General features: G+C 38.6%; 2 protein-coding genes across 4 annotated transcripts in view; one reads left to right on the forward strand and one right to left on the reverse strand.

The window, feature by feature from the left end:
- LOC126412878 (uncharacterized) overlaps positions 1–5,832 on the forward strand; it is a 46,774-nt gene extending 40,942 nt beyond the window's left edge. Inside the window, exon 5 of the mRNA XM_050082761.1 lies at positions 5,101–5,832. Coding sequence (XP_049938718.1) covers positions 5,101–5,311 — 211 coding nt within the window. The 3' untranslated portion in view covers positions 5,312–5,832. The remainder of the gene's footprint in view (positions 1–5,100) is intronic.
- A 134-nt stretch (positions 5,833–5,966) lies between these two features.
- The window catches only part of LOC126412879 (D-threo-3-hydroxyaspartate dehydratase-like), a 276,261-nt gene continuing 262,428 nt past the window's right edge, over positions 5,967–19,799 (reverse strand). For all 3 annotated transcript variants that reach the window (XM_050082764.1, XM_050082763.1, XM_050082765.1), the window contains one exon: positions 5,967–8,824. In XM_050082764.1, the coding sequence (XP_049938721.1) occupies positions 8,735–8,824 (90 nt within the window). In that variant the 3' untranslated portion in view covers positions 5,967–8,734. The remainder of the gene's footprint in view (positions 8,825–19,799) is intronic.

The raw sequence follows: 19,799 nt of genomic DNA on the forward strand, positions 1-19,799 counted from the left end.
TAGCCATGTATGGAAGTGAAACATGGACGATAAATAGTTTGGACAGGGAGAGAATAGAAGCTTTCGAAATGTGGTGCTACAGAAAAATGCTGAAGATTAGATGGGTAGATCACATAACTAATGAGGAGGTATTGAATAGAATTGGGGAGAGGGGAGTTTGTGGCACAACTTAACAAGAAGAAGGGACCAGTTGATAGGACATGTTCTGAGGTATCAAGGGATCACAAATTTAGCATTGGAGGACAGCGTGGAGGGTAAAAATCGTAGAGGGAGACTGGGAGATGAATGCACTGAGCAGATTCAGAAGGATGTAGGTTGCAGTAAGTACTGGGTGATGAAGAAGCTTGCACAGGATAGGGTAGCATGGAGAGCTGCATCAAACCAGTCTCAGGACTGAAGACCACAACAACAACAACAATATTTCCATAATGACTGGACTCCTAAACTATCTGTTCTAGGTAGTTTCCAGAGAAGGCAATTTAGGAATGTTTGGCAAGATGTCTGGACACATCCACCATTGTAATTTTTCCGCCTTATTCTACGGTGATTAATGTCTTCTTCAGTTACTACTGTATGGCTGGGAAACATCTGTACTAGTGAACTGATGTTTTCTCTAAAGTCTTCTGTGTGTGGGATAAAACAATGTGTTTATCAAGAAAATCCATTCAACCATGCCATAAAAGCCTGGGAAATTACATACAAGATCTGACAGAGACATAAAAATTTGTGATGGGCTAAATTGCATGCTGGAGTGGGACCCGAAATGACAATTCCTGTCTTGCACGACCAGTGTGCTACCTGAGGTAATTTTAGAAACTGTAAAATCTAAAATTTACAGTTATGGAAGTGTACATATGATGATTTATATACCTCTGTTTACTGTTATCCAGTAAATGTACTTCTGGTTATGTAATATCACTTGGTTTTAATTGTATCATTTTTCTTTATGTGATATGAATGAGAACGTTAGAAACACTGCACCAAAATGTAAGTGGAAATTTTTAATGGTGAATTATTGCACTGCTTCATTTTTTATTTGTAATCATAGGATACTACAATTTTTCATTTGAAGTCCAAATTTCACATTTTTGTACAGGGTGACATAGAAAAACAGGAACATTTCCACAATCCAATAAAACTAGAAGTGATTAAGGGAAGAAATTGCATTCATAGTAATTGAAACCATACAACTTTGCCATTTATGAAACATTGATGGCATTTATCATTTTTTAAAAAATAACGTCCTTTACATGGTATCCTCCTGTATGAATACATTTGTCAAATCTGCTGTTGAGATTCCTCATTGACTGATGCAACATCTTAGCCAGGATACCGTAAATTGCATCCTGAATTCTCTATTTTAACTCATCCAGGGTTCTTGGTCGAGTCATGTAGACTTTGCTCTTGGAATAGCTCCATAAGAAAAAAAATAACAAACTGATAAATCTGGTGATCTAGGGGCCAGGGAATGTTAGCAAATCGCGAGATCACACGGTTGCCAAACAATTCTCACACATATGCCACTGATTGCCGTGCAGTGTCTGCTGTTGATCTGCCCTGTTGAAGCCAGGCTTCTTGAACATTCAGAAAGTTGTTCAGTGCAGGTGCAACAAAAGTTCGTAAAATCTCCATGTAATGGTCGGCTTTGACAGTTATAGTGTTTCCCTGTTCATTTGCGAAAAAATATGGTCCACTAATGCCATGATGAAACACCACACCATACTGTCACTTTACTAGCGTGAAAAGGGTGCTCATGAATGTCTTTAGGATTTGTCTTTGCCCCAGTAACAGTAGTTCTGTTTATTCACATAACCTGTGAGATGAAAATGTGCCTCATCTGACGTGCACGACTTGTTTAGAAATTCATCATTGTTGTTTATTTTTGTTATCATTTGTTGACAGAATCCTAATTGTATTCAATAATTGTTGTCCTTCAGTTGTTGCACCATCTGTAGTTTTTACGGATGAAATTTTAAATCAAGATGAAGAATTTTGTGAACACTCTCTTGGGACATTCCAACCACTGCTGCTTGCATATGAATTGAATGCGACATCAAATGTTCGTCGTCCTGTTTGTTTCTTCTTGATGGCAGATCCAGTCTCTTCAAAGTTATTAATCCAACATTTTATCAGTGTTACGACAGAAAGCCATCATGGCGTCCTAAATTATAAAAACGTTGAAATACCCTTTGCGCTGCTACCAAACTGTCAGTGTTTTTATAAGACATTTTTATGGCAAACGCACGCTGTTGTCTGTTCCACTGATCAATGAGTACTGAAATGGCAGACTGTTTACTTGCTAACTGTCATAAACCCACAGTGCTGCACTTGCCTGTGGCTGCCACTACTCATTTCAAACATTGGTGTTATTCTGTCACACCCTGTACATTTAAAGTAAGCTCTGCCATCTGTTCAGTTGCCTTTTACAGTGCAGAATGGTAGGCAGCAGAAAAACTTGCTGTGATAAACACCAAAATTCTTTCTTGGGCATGTGACCTGACACTTCAGGATACTGCAACAGTGATGAAATTTGCAGGCAGTTCATAGTGGCAGCAATCACTGAGAAGATGAGGAAAAGCCATCTGTAGCGGTGTGGAAACTTACTTCGAGCAGATAAAGAAATAGCAGCAACACACAGGCTTTCTTAGAAAGTTGGTAATAAGTGGTAAGTGACCTATTGGAAGACCTAGGCAATATTGGCTCCATACCCTTCATACAGACTTATGATAGTTGGCCTTCATCATGACCAAGCACAGAAGGCCTTCACCATGAAAACCAAGACAGTTCATGTTAAGAGCACACAGAGTGCCAAAAAATGGATGCCACTACATTGTGTGGCAAATGTTGAGGTAGAAGACGAAGACTTAAAATGATCAAATTAACTACATGGGCAAACAGAGTGACCAAGTTTGGAAGTAACTGTAGATCAGTGAATGACTGTTTAAAACTAACTAAATAGGATGTCAAGGGTGACTGGGAGAAATAGCATTAATAGCCACATTTCAATATCCAGTCTGTTGGTATTACAAACTACAACAGTTGATCCTCCAGGAGTGTAAATGTTTTATCAAAAATAAAAGGTTGTTTTCTCATCACAGTTGGCCAGTTTCAGCCTTAGAAAACATTCAGAGTGATATGAAAACAATTAAGAATATATGCATCAAATCCAATTGTGTATGCAAACAGTCATTAAAATTGTCAAACACATGGAATTTTTAAGATGCATATGAACTCAAGAAATGTGTGCCTGAAATATGGGGAAAGGAAATAATAATTGCATGTTCGAGAAGGGAGGCCTTGTTAGGAAAAACAAGGAAAAACAGATTGATAAATGAAGATGTTACGAAGGAACTTTGAGTAGAAAAGTTTAATGATAGAACTGAGAAGAGTAGGTTAAAATGTTTTGGACATGTAAAGAGAATGGAGGATGGAAGAATACCAAAAGGCCATATGGAGGCAATTTGAGGTCAAAAGGGGTGACCAGAGCAAAATGCATTGACTCAATCAAGAACAATTTAAGTTGAAGGAATCTGTACTGGAACAAAATGGTTATAAAAGAAGAGTAGTGGGACGACAGGGAAAAGTGGAGAAATATCAAAAATGGCCCAAATGGTCTGATGCTGGGTAAAGGGATGACAAAGATGACAGAACTGCTATTAATGCATATGTTCTTCAGTGTACATGTTATCACTTGAATATTGTCTCTGAGGGTGAAACTGGCCAGTCAGATGTGTCCATAAAGTTTGAATTTCAAGTAGTTTACCATGTCAGTGGAATCATAGTTTCAAATTTTAACATGTTCACAGTAGCTGTGTGTTCTAATGTTATGAAATGTTGACATCTATTAGGAGCAAATTCTGTCAACTGAATCATATGCCAAAAAACTACATTATTGTTTCTGAAAACAGCGGCAGCATCAATCATCCAACTCAAATGACATGTAGTCTAGATATGACATACGGTGGCATTAAGGAAACTACTGAATTCAAAAAGCAATAAAATAATATTGTATACCCAAGTACAGTATCTGTTAAATGTTGTATTGTTTGCCGTCACCTGCCATGACATTACGTGAAACAGTTTGAACGTGTCACTGTGGAATGGTAACTTGGTCACCAATAAGCCCTTGATCTAGACATGTCAGTTAGACCCCCACAAGGTGAAGGAAAACATGATTTGTAATGCATAGTAGTAGTCCTTTACATTCTGTACAACATGAGGATGACCATTATCTTGTTGGATTATAGCTTTATGAGTGTGTTGAAAGAGGGACAGCATTAAGCTCAACAACGTTGTTAATATTGTTAATACAATAAAATCTTTGTCAGAAGATGGAAAGAGGGAGTAAGCTTTGTGAAATGAAATGTCACATTCACAATGCATGTGGCAAGAAACTGGTGAAGATTTTATTGCATTGACACGCTGTAAAAACTTTTGTTGCAGTCACAGTTAGCAGTAGCTACAATTCAGTTACTGGAATTCTGTGAGCATTTAACAGCATGCACACACACACCTACACACCTTTTGGCTGAAGCTCACTTGTTCAGCAGTCTTTTTGTTGTGCCTGTCTGTGGTGAGTAGCAATCTATCCTTTCCCTAATACTGTCAGGATGTGTAGACTGTGTGAATGAATGCTCAAGTAATTATATACAGCTACTGTGTCGTACAGCAGACAACTGTTGGCTTATTTATTCAGTCATCACAGAATAAAATGTGTGCCATAAGGTTATCTTGGTTGTTAGCATATGACAGCTCATTGAATAATCTAGTCTAAAGTGGGACTACATTAAAAAAAAACCTGAAACTAATATTTCATAAAAATTATGTCAGTGTTAAACAAAAGATATTAAATCTTGATCATTCATGTCCTTGTCTCATATTTACTTACCCATACAAATTTTTTTTTTCAGTGTAAAATTCTTATTTTTTTAAGATTTTGAGCTCTAATGGTATTTATATTTGCAACAAAAAAGATAGCGGTCCTGTCTGTTCTGTGAGCGCTAGATTTTTTTAAATATTGTGCTTGCTTGTACAGAATAAGACATTAACCTGCTTGTTCCCCTTTGCACTGTCTCATTTTGTATTATTTTCTGTTTCCAGAGGCATGATGATGATTGCAGAAGTTGAAAGTAGATTTGAAAATATTGATACATTTATTAAAGACATAAAGAAATTTGGTTTTGCAAATACATTGAAAGATTTCTCACATAAAATATTTTACTTCTTGTACTTTAAAAAAGTGAGTTCAGTGAAGAAGTCCAATAAACTGCCCAGCATCTTTCTAAAACCGTGTTTATACAAGAAGAGATGATTCAATATTGTGTGTGCTGTTTGGATTAGTTGTCATGCTGCTTGAAAGACTTTTATAAGATTGACTTTAAGTAGTTGAGCTTTTTCATACAATAAATTTATACTGCTTTATTGTTTAAAATAGAATTATGTTCATTACGTGCGTAACTTTACATTTTTGATCTTCATATTGTGCATTATGTTAAACATATGAATAACACATTTGCAAGAAACTGTTTTTCTCAAATACATATCTTTATGTAATATTATAGTAACTGAAAAATGACAGTTGTCAATGCTATAGTGAGCAGAGGTTGCCACCATCATTAAAACGGAACTCAGGCAGGTTGAAGGGCACATATTGAGTAAAGCAGACCATTTCAGAAACTCTGAAAAAAATTAATCTAATACTTATGTCTTAAGTACAAAAGGCTTTCTCCATTATTTAGGAATGAGCTGATAGCTAGAGATCTGAAGAACTTTTTATTTTGCCAAACTGTAACTCTGTTCTGTCTTTGTGCCAATAAAAACATGAGCCAGTGTTTTTTTCATTTTTGTCATCTCATACAGAGGGCATTTCTCAGTCACCTGACTCATAAAATTATCACTTAAGTGGCAATCACTTAAAACTGTAATTATATGACTTAAGAACATTGGACAGATACTATTAACACACAAGATGATGGCATGAATCAGATGTGGCTAGACAATTAATAGGATGAACATTTATTTTTGAATTAAAACTGCATTGACAACAATTTCAGTCTGGACATTCACCCTCTATTTCTTCCTCTTGAATCATTTTGGCACGTCTCATGGACTGATTCAAAGCACTGATGTAGACTTAGCTCCTCTGCGATTCTCCAGAACACCAATGTTACGTTAATAGTAAAATATTTCATGCCCAACCATAATTTTCCATGTTCTGTTATTATAATCCTTTGTTAATAACAAGAAATTAGGAACCATACAGTTGTTATTATCAAAATAAATAAATTTACATCCAACAATAATTATTCACCATGCAGTGGATACATTGAAGGGTATATTTGAATGTAAACAAGAACATTGTAACACAGTAACTCAACTTATAAACACACACACACACACACACACACACACACACACACACACACACACACACTAGTATGAAGAATTGTATTAAGTAGAGCAGGTGTCATGAAGAACAAAGACAGGAATAGTAGGTTCTAAGAGAAAGATGGGCAACAAGGAAATGGGACAGAAATATTGAATCAAATAGAAGTGACCATGATGCAAGGAGACACACAGAGATTGAAACAAGTGGAATCCTTCCCTCTCACTGTACTTCAATTCACAGTATTGTGGACCTTCAACAACACTTGTTCTTCAGGGCACATCCTCCCTCACTAATCTATCCTGATGAATATCCAAGCTCCAGCCTGTATCTTGACTTTCACAACTCACTGCTACCACTTTTGGTAGGTATGAGATCTTTTTGGAACCGTATTCCTGCAGCATCTGTGATAGTCCGTACCTTTTGTTGCCATTGCCCATCTCTTTCCCCTTTTTACAGATGCATATTCATTCAGATACATATTTCTCAACAGACTGTAAACTGCATGTAGGAGGGTGCTTTGAACCATTTCAGATACTTCCTGTACTGTTCATTTCACATGTGGAGCGAAAGAAATACCTCAGTAGCCAGACTATCTCTCTCGTGATGTCCAAGTTATCCATTCTCTAAATTTACCTAGCAGAGGCCAAGTGAACAAAATTATCTTTCTTTCAAAAATTCAGCTTTTAGTTCCCTTAGTATTCTATTACACTTTTATACAGGATATGCTATGATTTCCTAGAAGTATGTTTGAATTTATTTGATGACTGCTATTATGCCTACTTTGCAAGGATTCCAAATTCTGCTGCAGATCTCTAGACTTGGTACCACTAGCAGCTTGAGTATGTTTTCCTTTACAAATAAACCACATTATATTACTGTCCTGAAAGAATCGCTGTGGGGGTGAAAAAGCAGTACAGCCCAAGACATGAAAATACCCATACTTCAGTCACCCAATGAGAGCTCTTAGTGATTTGCAACGAAAGTTACACATAGTTTCAAACCTTTATGAAACATTTTCTCACTGACATAGAAAAGAAGAAAGATTATTACTTCCAAAAACTGCTACATGAAGCACGACTTTTATTTTATTACTTATTTACTACAACCTGTATTCACAACACATTTTGCAGACGGTATTCATATATACCATGGGATGTACCAACAAAATTATATCATTGTACGACTCACAGTTCAGGAGATATTATGACATCAACAATGAGATGCATGAAAAACTGCTGCACCATACAAGACATTTAAATTTATTACTTTGTTGCTGCTAACTCTATTCACAACATTTTATGTAGCCAATATCCACATATTCCACTGAATATGCCATCAAAAATATATCATTGTACAACACAGTTATGACATTTTAATTTATTTCTTCTTTACTACTAATTCTATTACCAACATATTTTTCAGACATTATCCACATATGTTGCAGAATGTATGTACACAAATATATCATTGCATAACCCTTAATTCAGGAGATACATCATCATAAACATTGATCTGCATGAAAATGAAATTGTAGGGCATGGTTCACCAGAGGTACATTTGAAATAAGTGTACAGATACAAGTGAAATATGTTACATACATGTGAAATATATTTTACATGTGCATATGTGAGCAAAGTTGTGTGTAAAAAGCACATCCTAAGCCCCTGGAATTATTTCAATAAAATTTGATACGCAAATTAGTTATGAGCTGGAAAGAAGTACTGTGGTGGTAAGAACCACCAGCCTCCTGTTGGGGTAAGTGTGATAATGTGGAGAGAGAAGGGAGTAGTAGATGGATATATAGCGAAGGGAAATAATGAAATAGGTGGTAGGAAGAGATAGACAGACATAGTTAAAACTGGCTGCAACAAAGAAAACAAAACCACAGTCTTTTACAGTAGAGTATTTTCTTCTTCACAGTCAGTTTTAACATAAAACCTGTGCGTTGTTGTTTAATACTAGGTCTACAACTTTGCTTCTGCTGTTTTTTCTTGAAGTTCGGGGCTTTATTGGGAAAAACTTACAAAAAAAATTATGATTCATAGTATTGCCCATCGCTGGCCACTACATTCTCCCATCTTTCGGATAGCATACAAATCCTGTAGCAGAAGAACTGGGAGACTTTTGTGGGGATCCTTGAATCGATTCAATTTTGCACTTGTTCGTATAATCAGAAGTACTGGTCAGCCAGACTGTATGCCACTGATCGAATATCAGAGTTGCGCTCTAATTAGATAACAAATGTTTCATTCTGAGCATTTTTGCTTGATTGGGTATAATTAACAACAGGCACAAAATACTTTACAGAAGCTCTTTAACTAACAGTACTAAAAGTCATACTCGGGGCTACCATCCTCTAATAGGTTTCCACTCCTCTTCAACAAGAGCATCTTTGTGAATGTAATAGACAGGGTGTTGAGATGCTGTCGCACATGCCTAAAAATGAGAAAGGTTGTTTCAGTCTCACATATGCATCCACACAAAAAAGCAAAAATTATAAGACTTATTTTGAAATGTGTGTTCATCTTTGTTTATAAATGACACCAAATCAAACTACAGAAAAATGAAGTTTCTTACTCCTGACTGACTAGTATGCAACATTCATTCATAGAATGTTGATGCTAATCTGTGAGTAGCAAACTTAAATTATGCTGTATTAGAAACTAGGTTAGATGTACTTTTCATTCTATAAATCCATAGTGAGGAGATCCTCAAGGATGTCCCACATGACAGAAATCACCACACACTCCTCAAAGACTAGGCCTTAGAGGACTGTTCCAACTAGCTGAATGCCGCTTGCATGGTAGTACAAAAAGCAATCTTTGATTGTAGGACGTTATCAGCATATCACCAGTCCCTCCAGCCATTGCCTGTAGATGAAATACGTTGGCACCACTGCTTCTTTATAGAAGCTGCTACTTATTTGGCTTGACAAGGCTGAATGGACCCTATTCCAGACCTCACTACCCCAGAAAAACTTGAGGGGGCACTGAGAACTGAACTTGGGTCCTTCCACACCAAAGGGCAGCGACACTAAGAATTTGACTATGGAGGCAATCATGTCAGAGAACAAGAATACAAAATATATAGTCCCAAAGAAATATATATATATATATATATATATATATATATATATATATATATAAAAACAAAGATGATGTGACTTACCAAATGAAAGTGCTGGCAGGTCGACAGACACACAAACATACACACAAAATTCAAGCTTTCGCAACAAACTGTTGCCTCATCAGGAAGGAGAGGGAAAGACGAAAGGATGTGGGTTTTAAGGGAGAGGGTAAGGAGTCATTCCAATCCCAGGAGCGGAAAGACTTACCTTAGGGGGGAAAAAAGGACGGGTATACACTCGCACACACACACATATCCATCCACACATATACAGACACAAGCGGATATGTCTGCTTGTGTCTGTATATGTGTGGATGGATATGTGTGTATGTGCGAGTGTATACCCATCCTTTTTTCCTTTTTTTCCCCCCTAAGGTAAGTCTTTCCACTCCCGGGATTGGAATGACTCCTTACCCTCTCCCTTAAAACCCACATACTTTCGTCTTTCCATCTCCTTCCCTCTTTCCTGATGAGGCAACAGTTTGTTGCGAAAGCTTGAATTTTGTGTGTATGTTTGTGTGTCTGTCGACCTGCCAGCACATTCATTTGGTAAGTCACATCATCTTTGTTTTTAGATATATTTTTCCTACGTGGAATGTTTCCCTTTATTTTATATATATATATATATATATATATATATATATATATATATATATATATATATATATATATAAAAAATAGGGAAACATTCCACGTGGGGAAAACTCTTTGTCTTTAAATATGTCTGCTTGTATCTGTATATATGTGTGGATGGATGTGTGTGTGTGTGTGTGTGTGTGTGTGTGTGTGTGTGTGTGTGGGCGCGCGCGCGCGCGCGCGCGCGCACGATTGTATACCCGTCCTTTTTTCCCCCTAAGGTAAGTCTTTCCGCTCCCGGGATTGGAATGACTCCTTACCCTCTCCCTTAAAACCCACATCCTTTCATCTTTCCCTCTCCTTCCCTCTTTCCTGATGAGGCAACAGTTTGTTGCGAAAGCTTGAATTTTGTGTGTATGTTTGTGTTTGTGTGTGTGTCTATCGACGTGCCAGCGCTTTCGTTTGGTAAGTCACATCATCTTTGTTTTTATATATATATATATATATATATATATATATATATATATATATATATATATATATATATATATATATATATATGTTTCAAATATATTTTTCCCGCGTGGATGTTTCCCTCTATTTTTTATATATATATATGTACTTTGTGAAATGGTCCTCGTGGATGTTAAATACATTAAAACATCGTGAAACACATTTTCATATAGGAGATAACAACAAAATTGTCACAACATATAATGTGCAGAACACTGAGGTGCATATGATAATTCTTAGGTTGCTGTAGTCACACATGATCAAAGAGGAAATCAGTTCACAACACTAATTTACACTGATCACATTACTGCACTGAAGATTACAGGATTCAGTTTTTACATAACACACAAACACACATTATTTGATATTATTAATATAATATATGTAAAAACAAAGGTGATGTGACTTACCAAACGAAAGTGCTGGCAGGTCGATAGACACACAAACAAACACAAACATACTCACAAAATTCAACCTTTCGCAACCAACGGTTGCTTCGTCAGGAAGGAGGGAAGGAGAGGGAAAGACGAAAGGATGTGGGTTTTAAAGGAGAGGGTAAGGAGTCATTCCAATCCCGGGAGCAGAAAGACTTACCTTAGGGGGAAAAAAAGACAGGTATACACTCGCGCGCGCGCGCGCGCGCGCGCGCACACACACACATCCATCCGCACATACACAGACACAAGCAGACATTTGTAAAGGCAAAGAGTTTGGGCAGAGATGTCAGTCGAGGCGGAAATACAGAGGCAAAGATGTTGTTGGAAGACAGGTGAGGTATGAGCGGCAGCAAATTGAAATTAGAAATTAGCGGAGATTGAGGCCTGGTGGATAACGAGAAGAGAGGATATGCTGAAGGGCAAGTTCCCATCTCCGGAGTTCTGACAGGTTGGTGTTAGTGGGAAGTATCCAGATAACCCGGACAGTGTAACACTGTGCCAAGATGTGCTGGCCGTGCACCAAGGCATGTTTAGCCACAGGGTGATCCTCATTATCAACAAACACTGTCGGCCTGTGTCCATTCATGCGAATGGACAGCTTGTTGCTGGTCATTCCCACATAGAAAGCTTCACAGTGTAGGCAGGTCAGTTGGTAAATCACGTGGGTGCTTTCACACGTGGCTCTGCCTTTGGTCGTGTACACCTTCCGGGTTACAGGACTGGAGTAGTTGGTGGTGGGAGGGTGCATGGGACATGTTTTACACTGGGGGCGGTTACAAGGGTAGGAGCCAGAGAGTAGGGAAGGTGGTTTGGGGATTTCATAGGGATGAAATAAGAGGTTACGAAGGTTAGGTGGACGGCGGAAAGACACACTTGGTGGAGTGTGGAGGATTTCATGAAGGATGGATCTCATTTCAGGGCAGGATTTGAGGAAGTCGTATCCCTGCTGGAGAGCCACATTCAGAGTAGTCTGATCCAGTCCCAGAAAGTATCCTGTCACAAGTGAGGCACTTTCGGGGTTCTTCTGTGGGAGGTTCTGGGTTTGAGGAGATGAGGAAGTGGCTCTGGTTATTTGCTTCTGTACCAGGTCGGGAGGGTAGTTCCGGGATGCGAAAGCTGTTTTCAGGTTGTTGGTGTAATGGTTCAGGGATTCCGGACTGGAGCAGATTCGTTTGCCACGAAGACCCAGGCTGTAGGGAAGGGACTGTTTGATGTGGAATGGGTGGGCCAGCTGTCATAATGGAGGTACTGTTGCTTGTTGGTGGGTTTCATGTGGACGGACTTGTGAAGCTGGCCATTGGACAGGTGGAGGTCAACGTCAAGGAAAGTGGCATGGGATTTGGAGTAGGACCAGGTGAATCTGATGGAACCAAAGGAGTTGAGGTAGGAGAGGAAATTCTGGAGTTGTTCTTCACTGTGAGTCCAGATCATGAAAATGTCATCAATAAATCTGTACCAAACTTTGGGTTGGCAGGCCTGGGTAACCAAGAAGGCTTCCTCTAAGCGACCCATGAATAGGTTGGCATACAAGGGGGCCATCCTGGTACCCATGGCTGTTCCCTTTAATTGTTGGTATGTCTGGCCTTCGAAAGTGAAGAAGTTGTGGGTCAGGATGAAGCTGGCTAAGGTAATGAGGAAAGAGGTTTTAGGTAGGGTGGCAGGTGATCGGCGTGAAAGGAAGTGCTCCATCGCAGTGAGGCCCTAGACGTGCGGAATATTTGTGTATAAGGAAGTGGCATCAATGGTTACAAGGATGGTTTCCGGGGGTAACAGACTGGGTAAGGATTCCAGGCGTTCGAGAAAGTGGTTGGTGTCTTTGATGAAGGATGGGAGACTGCATGTAATGGGTTGAAGGTGTTTATCTACGTAGGCAGAGATACGTTCTGTGGGGGCTTGGTAACCAGCTACAATGGGACGGCCAGGATGATTGGGTTTGTGAATTTTAGGAAGAAGGTAGGGGTGCGGGGTGTTGGTGGGGTCAGGAGGTTGATGGAGTCAGGTGAAAGGTTTTGTAGGGGGCCTAAGGTTCTGAGGATTCCTTGAAGCTCCGCCTGGACATCAGGAATGGGATTACCTTGGCAAACTTTGTAAGTAGTGTTGTCTGAAAGTTGACGCAGTCCCTCAGCCACATACTCCCGACGATCAAGTACCACGGTCGTGGAACCCTTGTCCGCCGGAAGAATGACGATGGATCGGTCAGCCTTCAGATCACGGATAGCCTGGGCTTCAGCAGTGGTGATGTTGGGAGTAGGATTAAGGTTTTTTAAGAAGGATTGAGAGGCAAGGCTGGAAGTCAGAAATTCCTGGAAAGTTTGGAGAGGGTGATTTTGAGGAAGAGGAGGTGGGTCCCGCTGTGACGGAGAACGGAACTGTTCCAGGCAGGGTTCAATTTGGATAGTGTCTTGGGGAGTTGGATCATTAGGAGTAGGATTAGGATCATTTTTCTTCGTGGCAAAGTGATATTTCCAGCAGAGAGTACGGGTGTAGAACAGTAAATCTTTGACAAGGGCTGTTTGGTTGAATCTGGGAGTGGGGCTGAAGGTGAGGCCTTTGGATAGGACAGAGGTTTCGGATTGGGAGAGAGGTTTGGAGGAAAGGTTAACTACTCAATTAGGGTGTTGTGGTTCCAGATTGTGTTGATTGGAATTTTGAGGTTTTGGGGTGAGTGGAGCTGGAAGTGGGAGATTGAGTAGATGGGAGAGACTGAGTCTGTGTGCAATGAGAGGAGGTTGAGGTTTGCTGGAAAGGTTGTGAAAGGTGAGTGAGTTGCCCTTCCGGAGGTGGGAAACAAGGAGATTGGATTGTTTTTTGAGGTAGAGGGTGGCATGCTGTTCTAATTTGCAGTTGGCCTTTAGGAGGATGCTCTGAACAGCCGGTGTGAATGTGGGAGAGGAGTTGATGGGTGTGTTCATAGGCTGAGTTGATGTGTAGGTGAAGGATTAGGTGGGTGAGGGCAATGGATTGTTCAGTTTGGAACTGGTATAGGGACTGATGGAAAGAAGGGTTACAGCCAGAGATGGGAACTTTAAGTGTGAGGTTTTTGGGGGTAATGCCAAATGTCAGACAAGCTTGAGAAAATAAAATATGGGAGTGTAATCTAGCTAGGGCGAAGGCATGTTTGCGGAGGGAATGTAAATAAAACTTAATGGGGTCGTTGTGGGGATGGTGTGAGGGTGACATGGTATTAGAAGGTGGAAAGTGTAACATGAGGCTGAAATGAAAATGAAAATAAAAATATAAATATATGGGGAGAGATAAAGGTGAACTGGAAAGCAACTGGAGATCTGGTGTGAAAAAAGGCGAAAAAGTGTTGGTTATAGCTAGGCTTATTGATCCTGTGGTGAACTTGGGTTGGTAGACAATGATGTGCACAAAGGTTAGGTGGTTGTGTTGCCGCCAGAACACGTTAAAGGATGGAGCAATTCGGGAAAATTTCGAAAAAACTGCGTGCAAATGTATTAAAAGGAGTGGTTTTGTGGTGGCAGATTGTGAAAATGAGGTTAACAATTGTCTGACGAAGAAATAATGACGTTAAAACCTGTGGGAAGCGGCTAAAAAAGATCAGTGATGTTGGAAAAACGGAAATGGAAAAAAAGGTGAAAGTTATTAGAACTAGCCGATATGGCTGTTTAATAGCTGAAAGGAACTGTTTGTGAACTGGAAATGGTGGATTTTATAGCAGCGGTAGTGTTGAAAGCGGAAAAAAAATAATTTTTGTTTATGGTTTGGAAGTGGGTTACGTATTATTGAGTATATATAGGCGGGATAAAATTGTATGGTAGATTCGGTAATGAGGAGAAGGTGAATACAAAGTGAAACTACTTGCAAAAACAGAAAGAGAAAATAAGATGACAGGAAAGATTTCGAAATGCAACAGTGACAATAACAAACGTAATTGTTGGGTTCAAATTAATGATATGAATATAATAGAGGGAACACACACACACACATTTGTAAAGGCAAAGAGTTTGGGCAGAGATGTCAGTCGAGGCGGAAGTACGGAGGCAAAGATGTTGTTGGAAGACAGGTGAGGTATGAGTGGCAGCAAATTGAAATTAGAAATTAGTGGAGATTGAGGCCTGGCAGATAACGAGAAGAGAGGATATGCTGATATATTAATATAATATTATATACATACTGGTTCTATTAAGAAATTTGTCAATAGAGTAGAAATCTCCCCTTAAAATAAACTTTTTATGGCTGCTGGCAAGTAATTGAAAATGTGTCTCCTGAAAAAATGGACACCTTTACGGATCAAAGTAATGAACTGTAAACCTTTGTGAATATCATTCTTATTCTAATACTGATTCCATAAACTGAGCTGTTGCCTGAAAAGGGTATGCGCTATTTGTGACAAATTTCATTAAGGAATAAATATACTGGGAAGCAGTAATTGGTATTTATAGTTCCTTTAAAAGACCTCTGCAGGACAATCTTGAGATCACACCACAAATAATTCAATTATAAGCTTTTGGAGTCTGAAAACAGTAGCTTCTCTAGATGAGTTAGCCCAAAAAATAGTCCCATGTGACATTATGAAATGAAATTAAGGGAAGTATGCCACCTTTTTCATTTTTATATCATGTATGCCTGATAACATCTATTGTTTTTGTTGTGATCTTCAGTCCTGACACTGGTTTGATTTAGCTCTCCATGCTACCCTATCCTGTGCAAGCTTCTTCATCTCCCAGTACCTACTGCAACCTACATCCTTCTAAATCTGCTTGGTGTATTCATCTCTTGGTCTCCCTCTACAATTTTTACCCTCCACTCTGCCCTCCAATACTAAATTGGTGATCCCTTGATGCCTCAGAACATGTCCTACCAACCGATCCCTTCTTTTAGTCAAGTTGTGCCACCAATTTCTCTTCTCCCCAATTCTATTCAATACCTCCTCATTAGTTATGTGATCTACCCATCTAATCTTCAGCATTCTTCTGTAGCACCACATTTCGAAAGCTTCTATTCTCTTCTTGTCTAAACTATTTATCATCCATGTTTCACTTCCATACATGGCTATACTCCATACAAATACTTTCAGAAACGACTTCTTGACACTTAAATCTATACTCGATGGTAACAAATTTCTCTTCTTCAGAAATGCTTTCCTTGCCATTGCCAGTCTACATTTTATATACTCCTTTACTACTTTAAGTGTCTCATTTCATAATCTAATACCCTCAGCATCACCCGACTTAATTCGACTACATTCCATTATCCTCATTTTGCTTTTGTTGATTTTCATCTTATATCCTCCTTTCAAGACACTATCCATTCCGTTCAACTGCTATTCCAGGTCCTTTGCTGTCTCTGACACAGTTACAATGTCATCGGCGAATCTCAAAGTTTTTATTTCTTCTCCATGGATTTTAATACCTACTCTGATTTTTTCTTTTGTTTCCTTTACTGCTTGCTCAATATACAGATTGAATAACATTGGGGAGGGGCTACAACCCTGTCTCACTCCCTTCCCAACCTCTGCTTCCCTTACATGTCCCTCGACAAATTGTAAATAGCCTCTCTCTTCCTGTATTTTACCCCTGCCACCTTCATAATTGGAAACAGAATATTCCAGTCAATATTGTCAAAAGCTTTCTCTAAGTCTACAAATGCTAGAAATGTAGGTTTGCCTTTCCTTAATCTAGCTTCTAAGATAAGTCGTAGGGTCAGTATTGCCTCACGTGTACCAACATTTCTATGGAATCCCAACAGATCTTTCCCGAGGTTGGCTTCTACCAGTTTTTCCATTCGTCTGTAAGGAATTCGTGTTAGTATTTAGCAGTCATGGCTTATTAAACTAATTGTTCGAATTTTCACATCTGTCAACGCTTGCTTTCTTTGGGATTGGAATTATTGTATTCTTCTTGAAGTCTAAGGGTATTTCACCTGTCTCATACATCTTGCTCACCAGATGGTAGAGTTTTATCAGGACTGGCTCTCCCAAGGCTGTCAGTAGTTCTAATGGAATGTTGTCTACTCTCGGGGCCTTGTTTCGACTCAGGTCTTTCAGTGCTCTGTCAAACTCTTCATGCAGTATCATATCTCCCATTTCATCTTCATCTACATCCTCTTCCATTTCCATAATATTGTCCTCAAGTACATCGCCCTTGTATAGACCCTCTATATACTCCTTCCACCTTTCTGCTTTTCCTTCTTTGCTTAGAACTGGGTTTCCATCTGAGCTCTTGATATTCATGCAAGTGGCTCTCTTTTCTCCAAAGGTCTCTTTAATTTTCCTGTAGGCAGTATCTATCTTACCCCTAGTGAGATAACCCTCTACATCCTTACATTTGTCCTCTAGCCATCCCTGCTTAGCCGTTTTGCACTTCCTGTCGATCTCATTTTTGAGACGTTTGTATTCCTTTTTGCCTGCTTCATTACTGCATTTTTTTATTTTCTCCTTTCGTCAATTAAATTCAATATTTCTTCTGTTACCAAAGGATTTCTACTAGCCCTCGTCTTTTTACCTCTGCTGCCTTCACTATTTCATCCCTCAAAGCTACCCATTCTTCTTCTACTGTATTTCTTTCCCCCATTCCTGTCAACTGTTCCCTTATGCTCTCCCTGAAACTCTCTATGACCTCTGGTTTAGTCAGTGTATCCAGTCCCATCTCCTTAAATTCCCACCTTTTTGCAGTTTGGGGACAACATCTATATTCCAAACAAATAGGCCCTTAAACAGGCACTGAAACATTTTTGTGGTATGCTCATCCCAACTGAATGTGTTATCAAGCTGTAATACTAGAAATTTAACACTGACAGTCTCTTCTATCTGTTTGTCATCACATTTTAGGTATATACAGGAAAATCTTTTATAAGTTCTGAAACTGTAATGTTAAGGACTGAAGTATACTATGGTTTACTCTTGGATAAAAGTGGCAGGAACCAAAGTTTTCCTTTTAATTTAACACATGGTTAAGGGGAGTTGAAATGATGTAATTACTGTCTACCATGAAATTGGCCTGGTGAAAATGAAAAATGGGATTGACTGAATCAAGAGATTGCAGAAAATATTGAGAACAGAATGGTTAGCACAGTGACCTCAGTACTTAAATTAAAGACACTTTTTGTAATAATTTGTAGTGTTCACTGACACGCAGTGACACAAACTTCCCCTTACAATTACCTGAACTGATAGAAATAATGACAAAACCTTTCCAGCTACTCATGTAGAAACCAAATTGTTAGCTCACAACAGATTACTTATGTGAGGGATTATGGCTCAAGAGAAAATGAAAAAATATGCCTACTTCACATTTTTGAGGAATGGAATGAAATTGACGAATGTTTTAACAAAGGCCCAGTCAGAACCATACTTGGGTGAGCCTGTGGCCCCTGGCAGAAGTTTCAAGCTGCTTCCCACACCTCTGTAAAACTATCTTTGTGCAATTTACCCCCTCCCTCTTCTATACAGATTTGGCAAATGGTTTAATTGTGTAAGCAGGTTTAGTAAAAATGAAGCATTACTGAAAAGTATTATTTAAATCAGCAATATTAAGGATAAATACTGCATGCAACAAATTAAATGTGTCATTGTAGTAAAGACATTACAAGTTTTACAAATTTAAAAAAAAAAATGGAAGAAAAATAAAATCCATATCTTACTGTTAATATAGCTGTCAACTCATACTGTATGAATGTTTTATTTGGGAGTTAGTATGCTAGGTAAGGGAGTTTTTTATGAAGTAAATTTGTTTCCATTCTTTCTTAATTGTTATGAGTATTTATTTAAACAGTGTGCTCAACTTATTTTCATCTTTTAAACCATTGGACAGGTTGTGATAAGATATAACCAACTGATATTTTCACTTTAAGGTGCCAGATTTGCTATGAAAAAGAGCAGTTATCAAAATTTAACCCATTTCTTTGTGTTGTCTAAGAAAGTTCACTGTAAAAAAATGCATTCCATTATCAAGTGATGAAATATTCATTCAATATGGAACAGCATGAATTTCAGTAACAGGTACATTTGCCACAAAACTGTTGTTACACTTCATTGCAGGAAAAAAATTCCAAGCAATTAAAATAATTTCAAAGTACCAACTTGACTGATAGAAATGACTATAATTACTTTTTAATATATACTGAAAGTATGTGCAATTCTTTTTTTATGATTTACTCAGAATCTGATTGGGGGAAAAGTACATTATAGGGACAACTGCAAAGAGCGTAAAAGACTTTTTAAAGATCCTCATAGTTACTTTTTTAAACTTTTTTTCTTCAAAATATGCCACCTACATAAGCTGCAGCAGGTGCCACAGAGAAAAAAGGTAAGTTCTGTCTTTGTTCTAATCCTGACCTAACTATCCATGCAAGGCAATGGCAATTGTAATAATGAAATGATCAAATACAATTTATTATGGCTGATTATACGGTCAGCCAACAAAACATTAGTCACTCCTTTAAAAGAGCACAGTGATCACTTTGCAATGCTGTAGATGTTATTCATGTTGGTGTGTAGAATGTCTGGCGACATACCATCTGACTTTCCAAAAAATATCATCCACACAATTCCAAAGACTGCAAGAGCTGAAAAGTGCAAGAATTATTGCACAATCAGTTTAACAGCTCATGCATCCAAGTTGCTGACAAGAATAATATACAGAAAAATGGAAAAGAAAAATTGAGGATGTGCTAGATGACGATCAGTTTGGGTTTAGAAAAGGGAAAGGAACGAGAGAGCCAATTCTGACGTTGTGGTTGATACTGGAAGCAAGACTAAAGAAATATCAAGACACATTCATAGGATTTGTCGACCT

This window comes from Schistocerca serialis, chromosome 7 (assembly GCF_023864345.2).
Source record: "Schistocerca serialis cubense isolate TAMUIC-IGC-003099 chromosome 7, iqSchSeri2.2, whole genome shotgun sequence".
Taxonomy (NCBI): Eukaryota; Metazoa; Arthropoda; class Insecta; order Orthoptera; family Acrididae; genus Schistocerca; species Schistocerca serialis.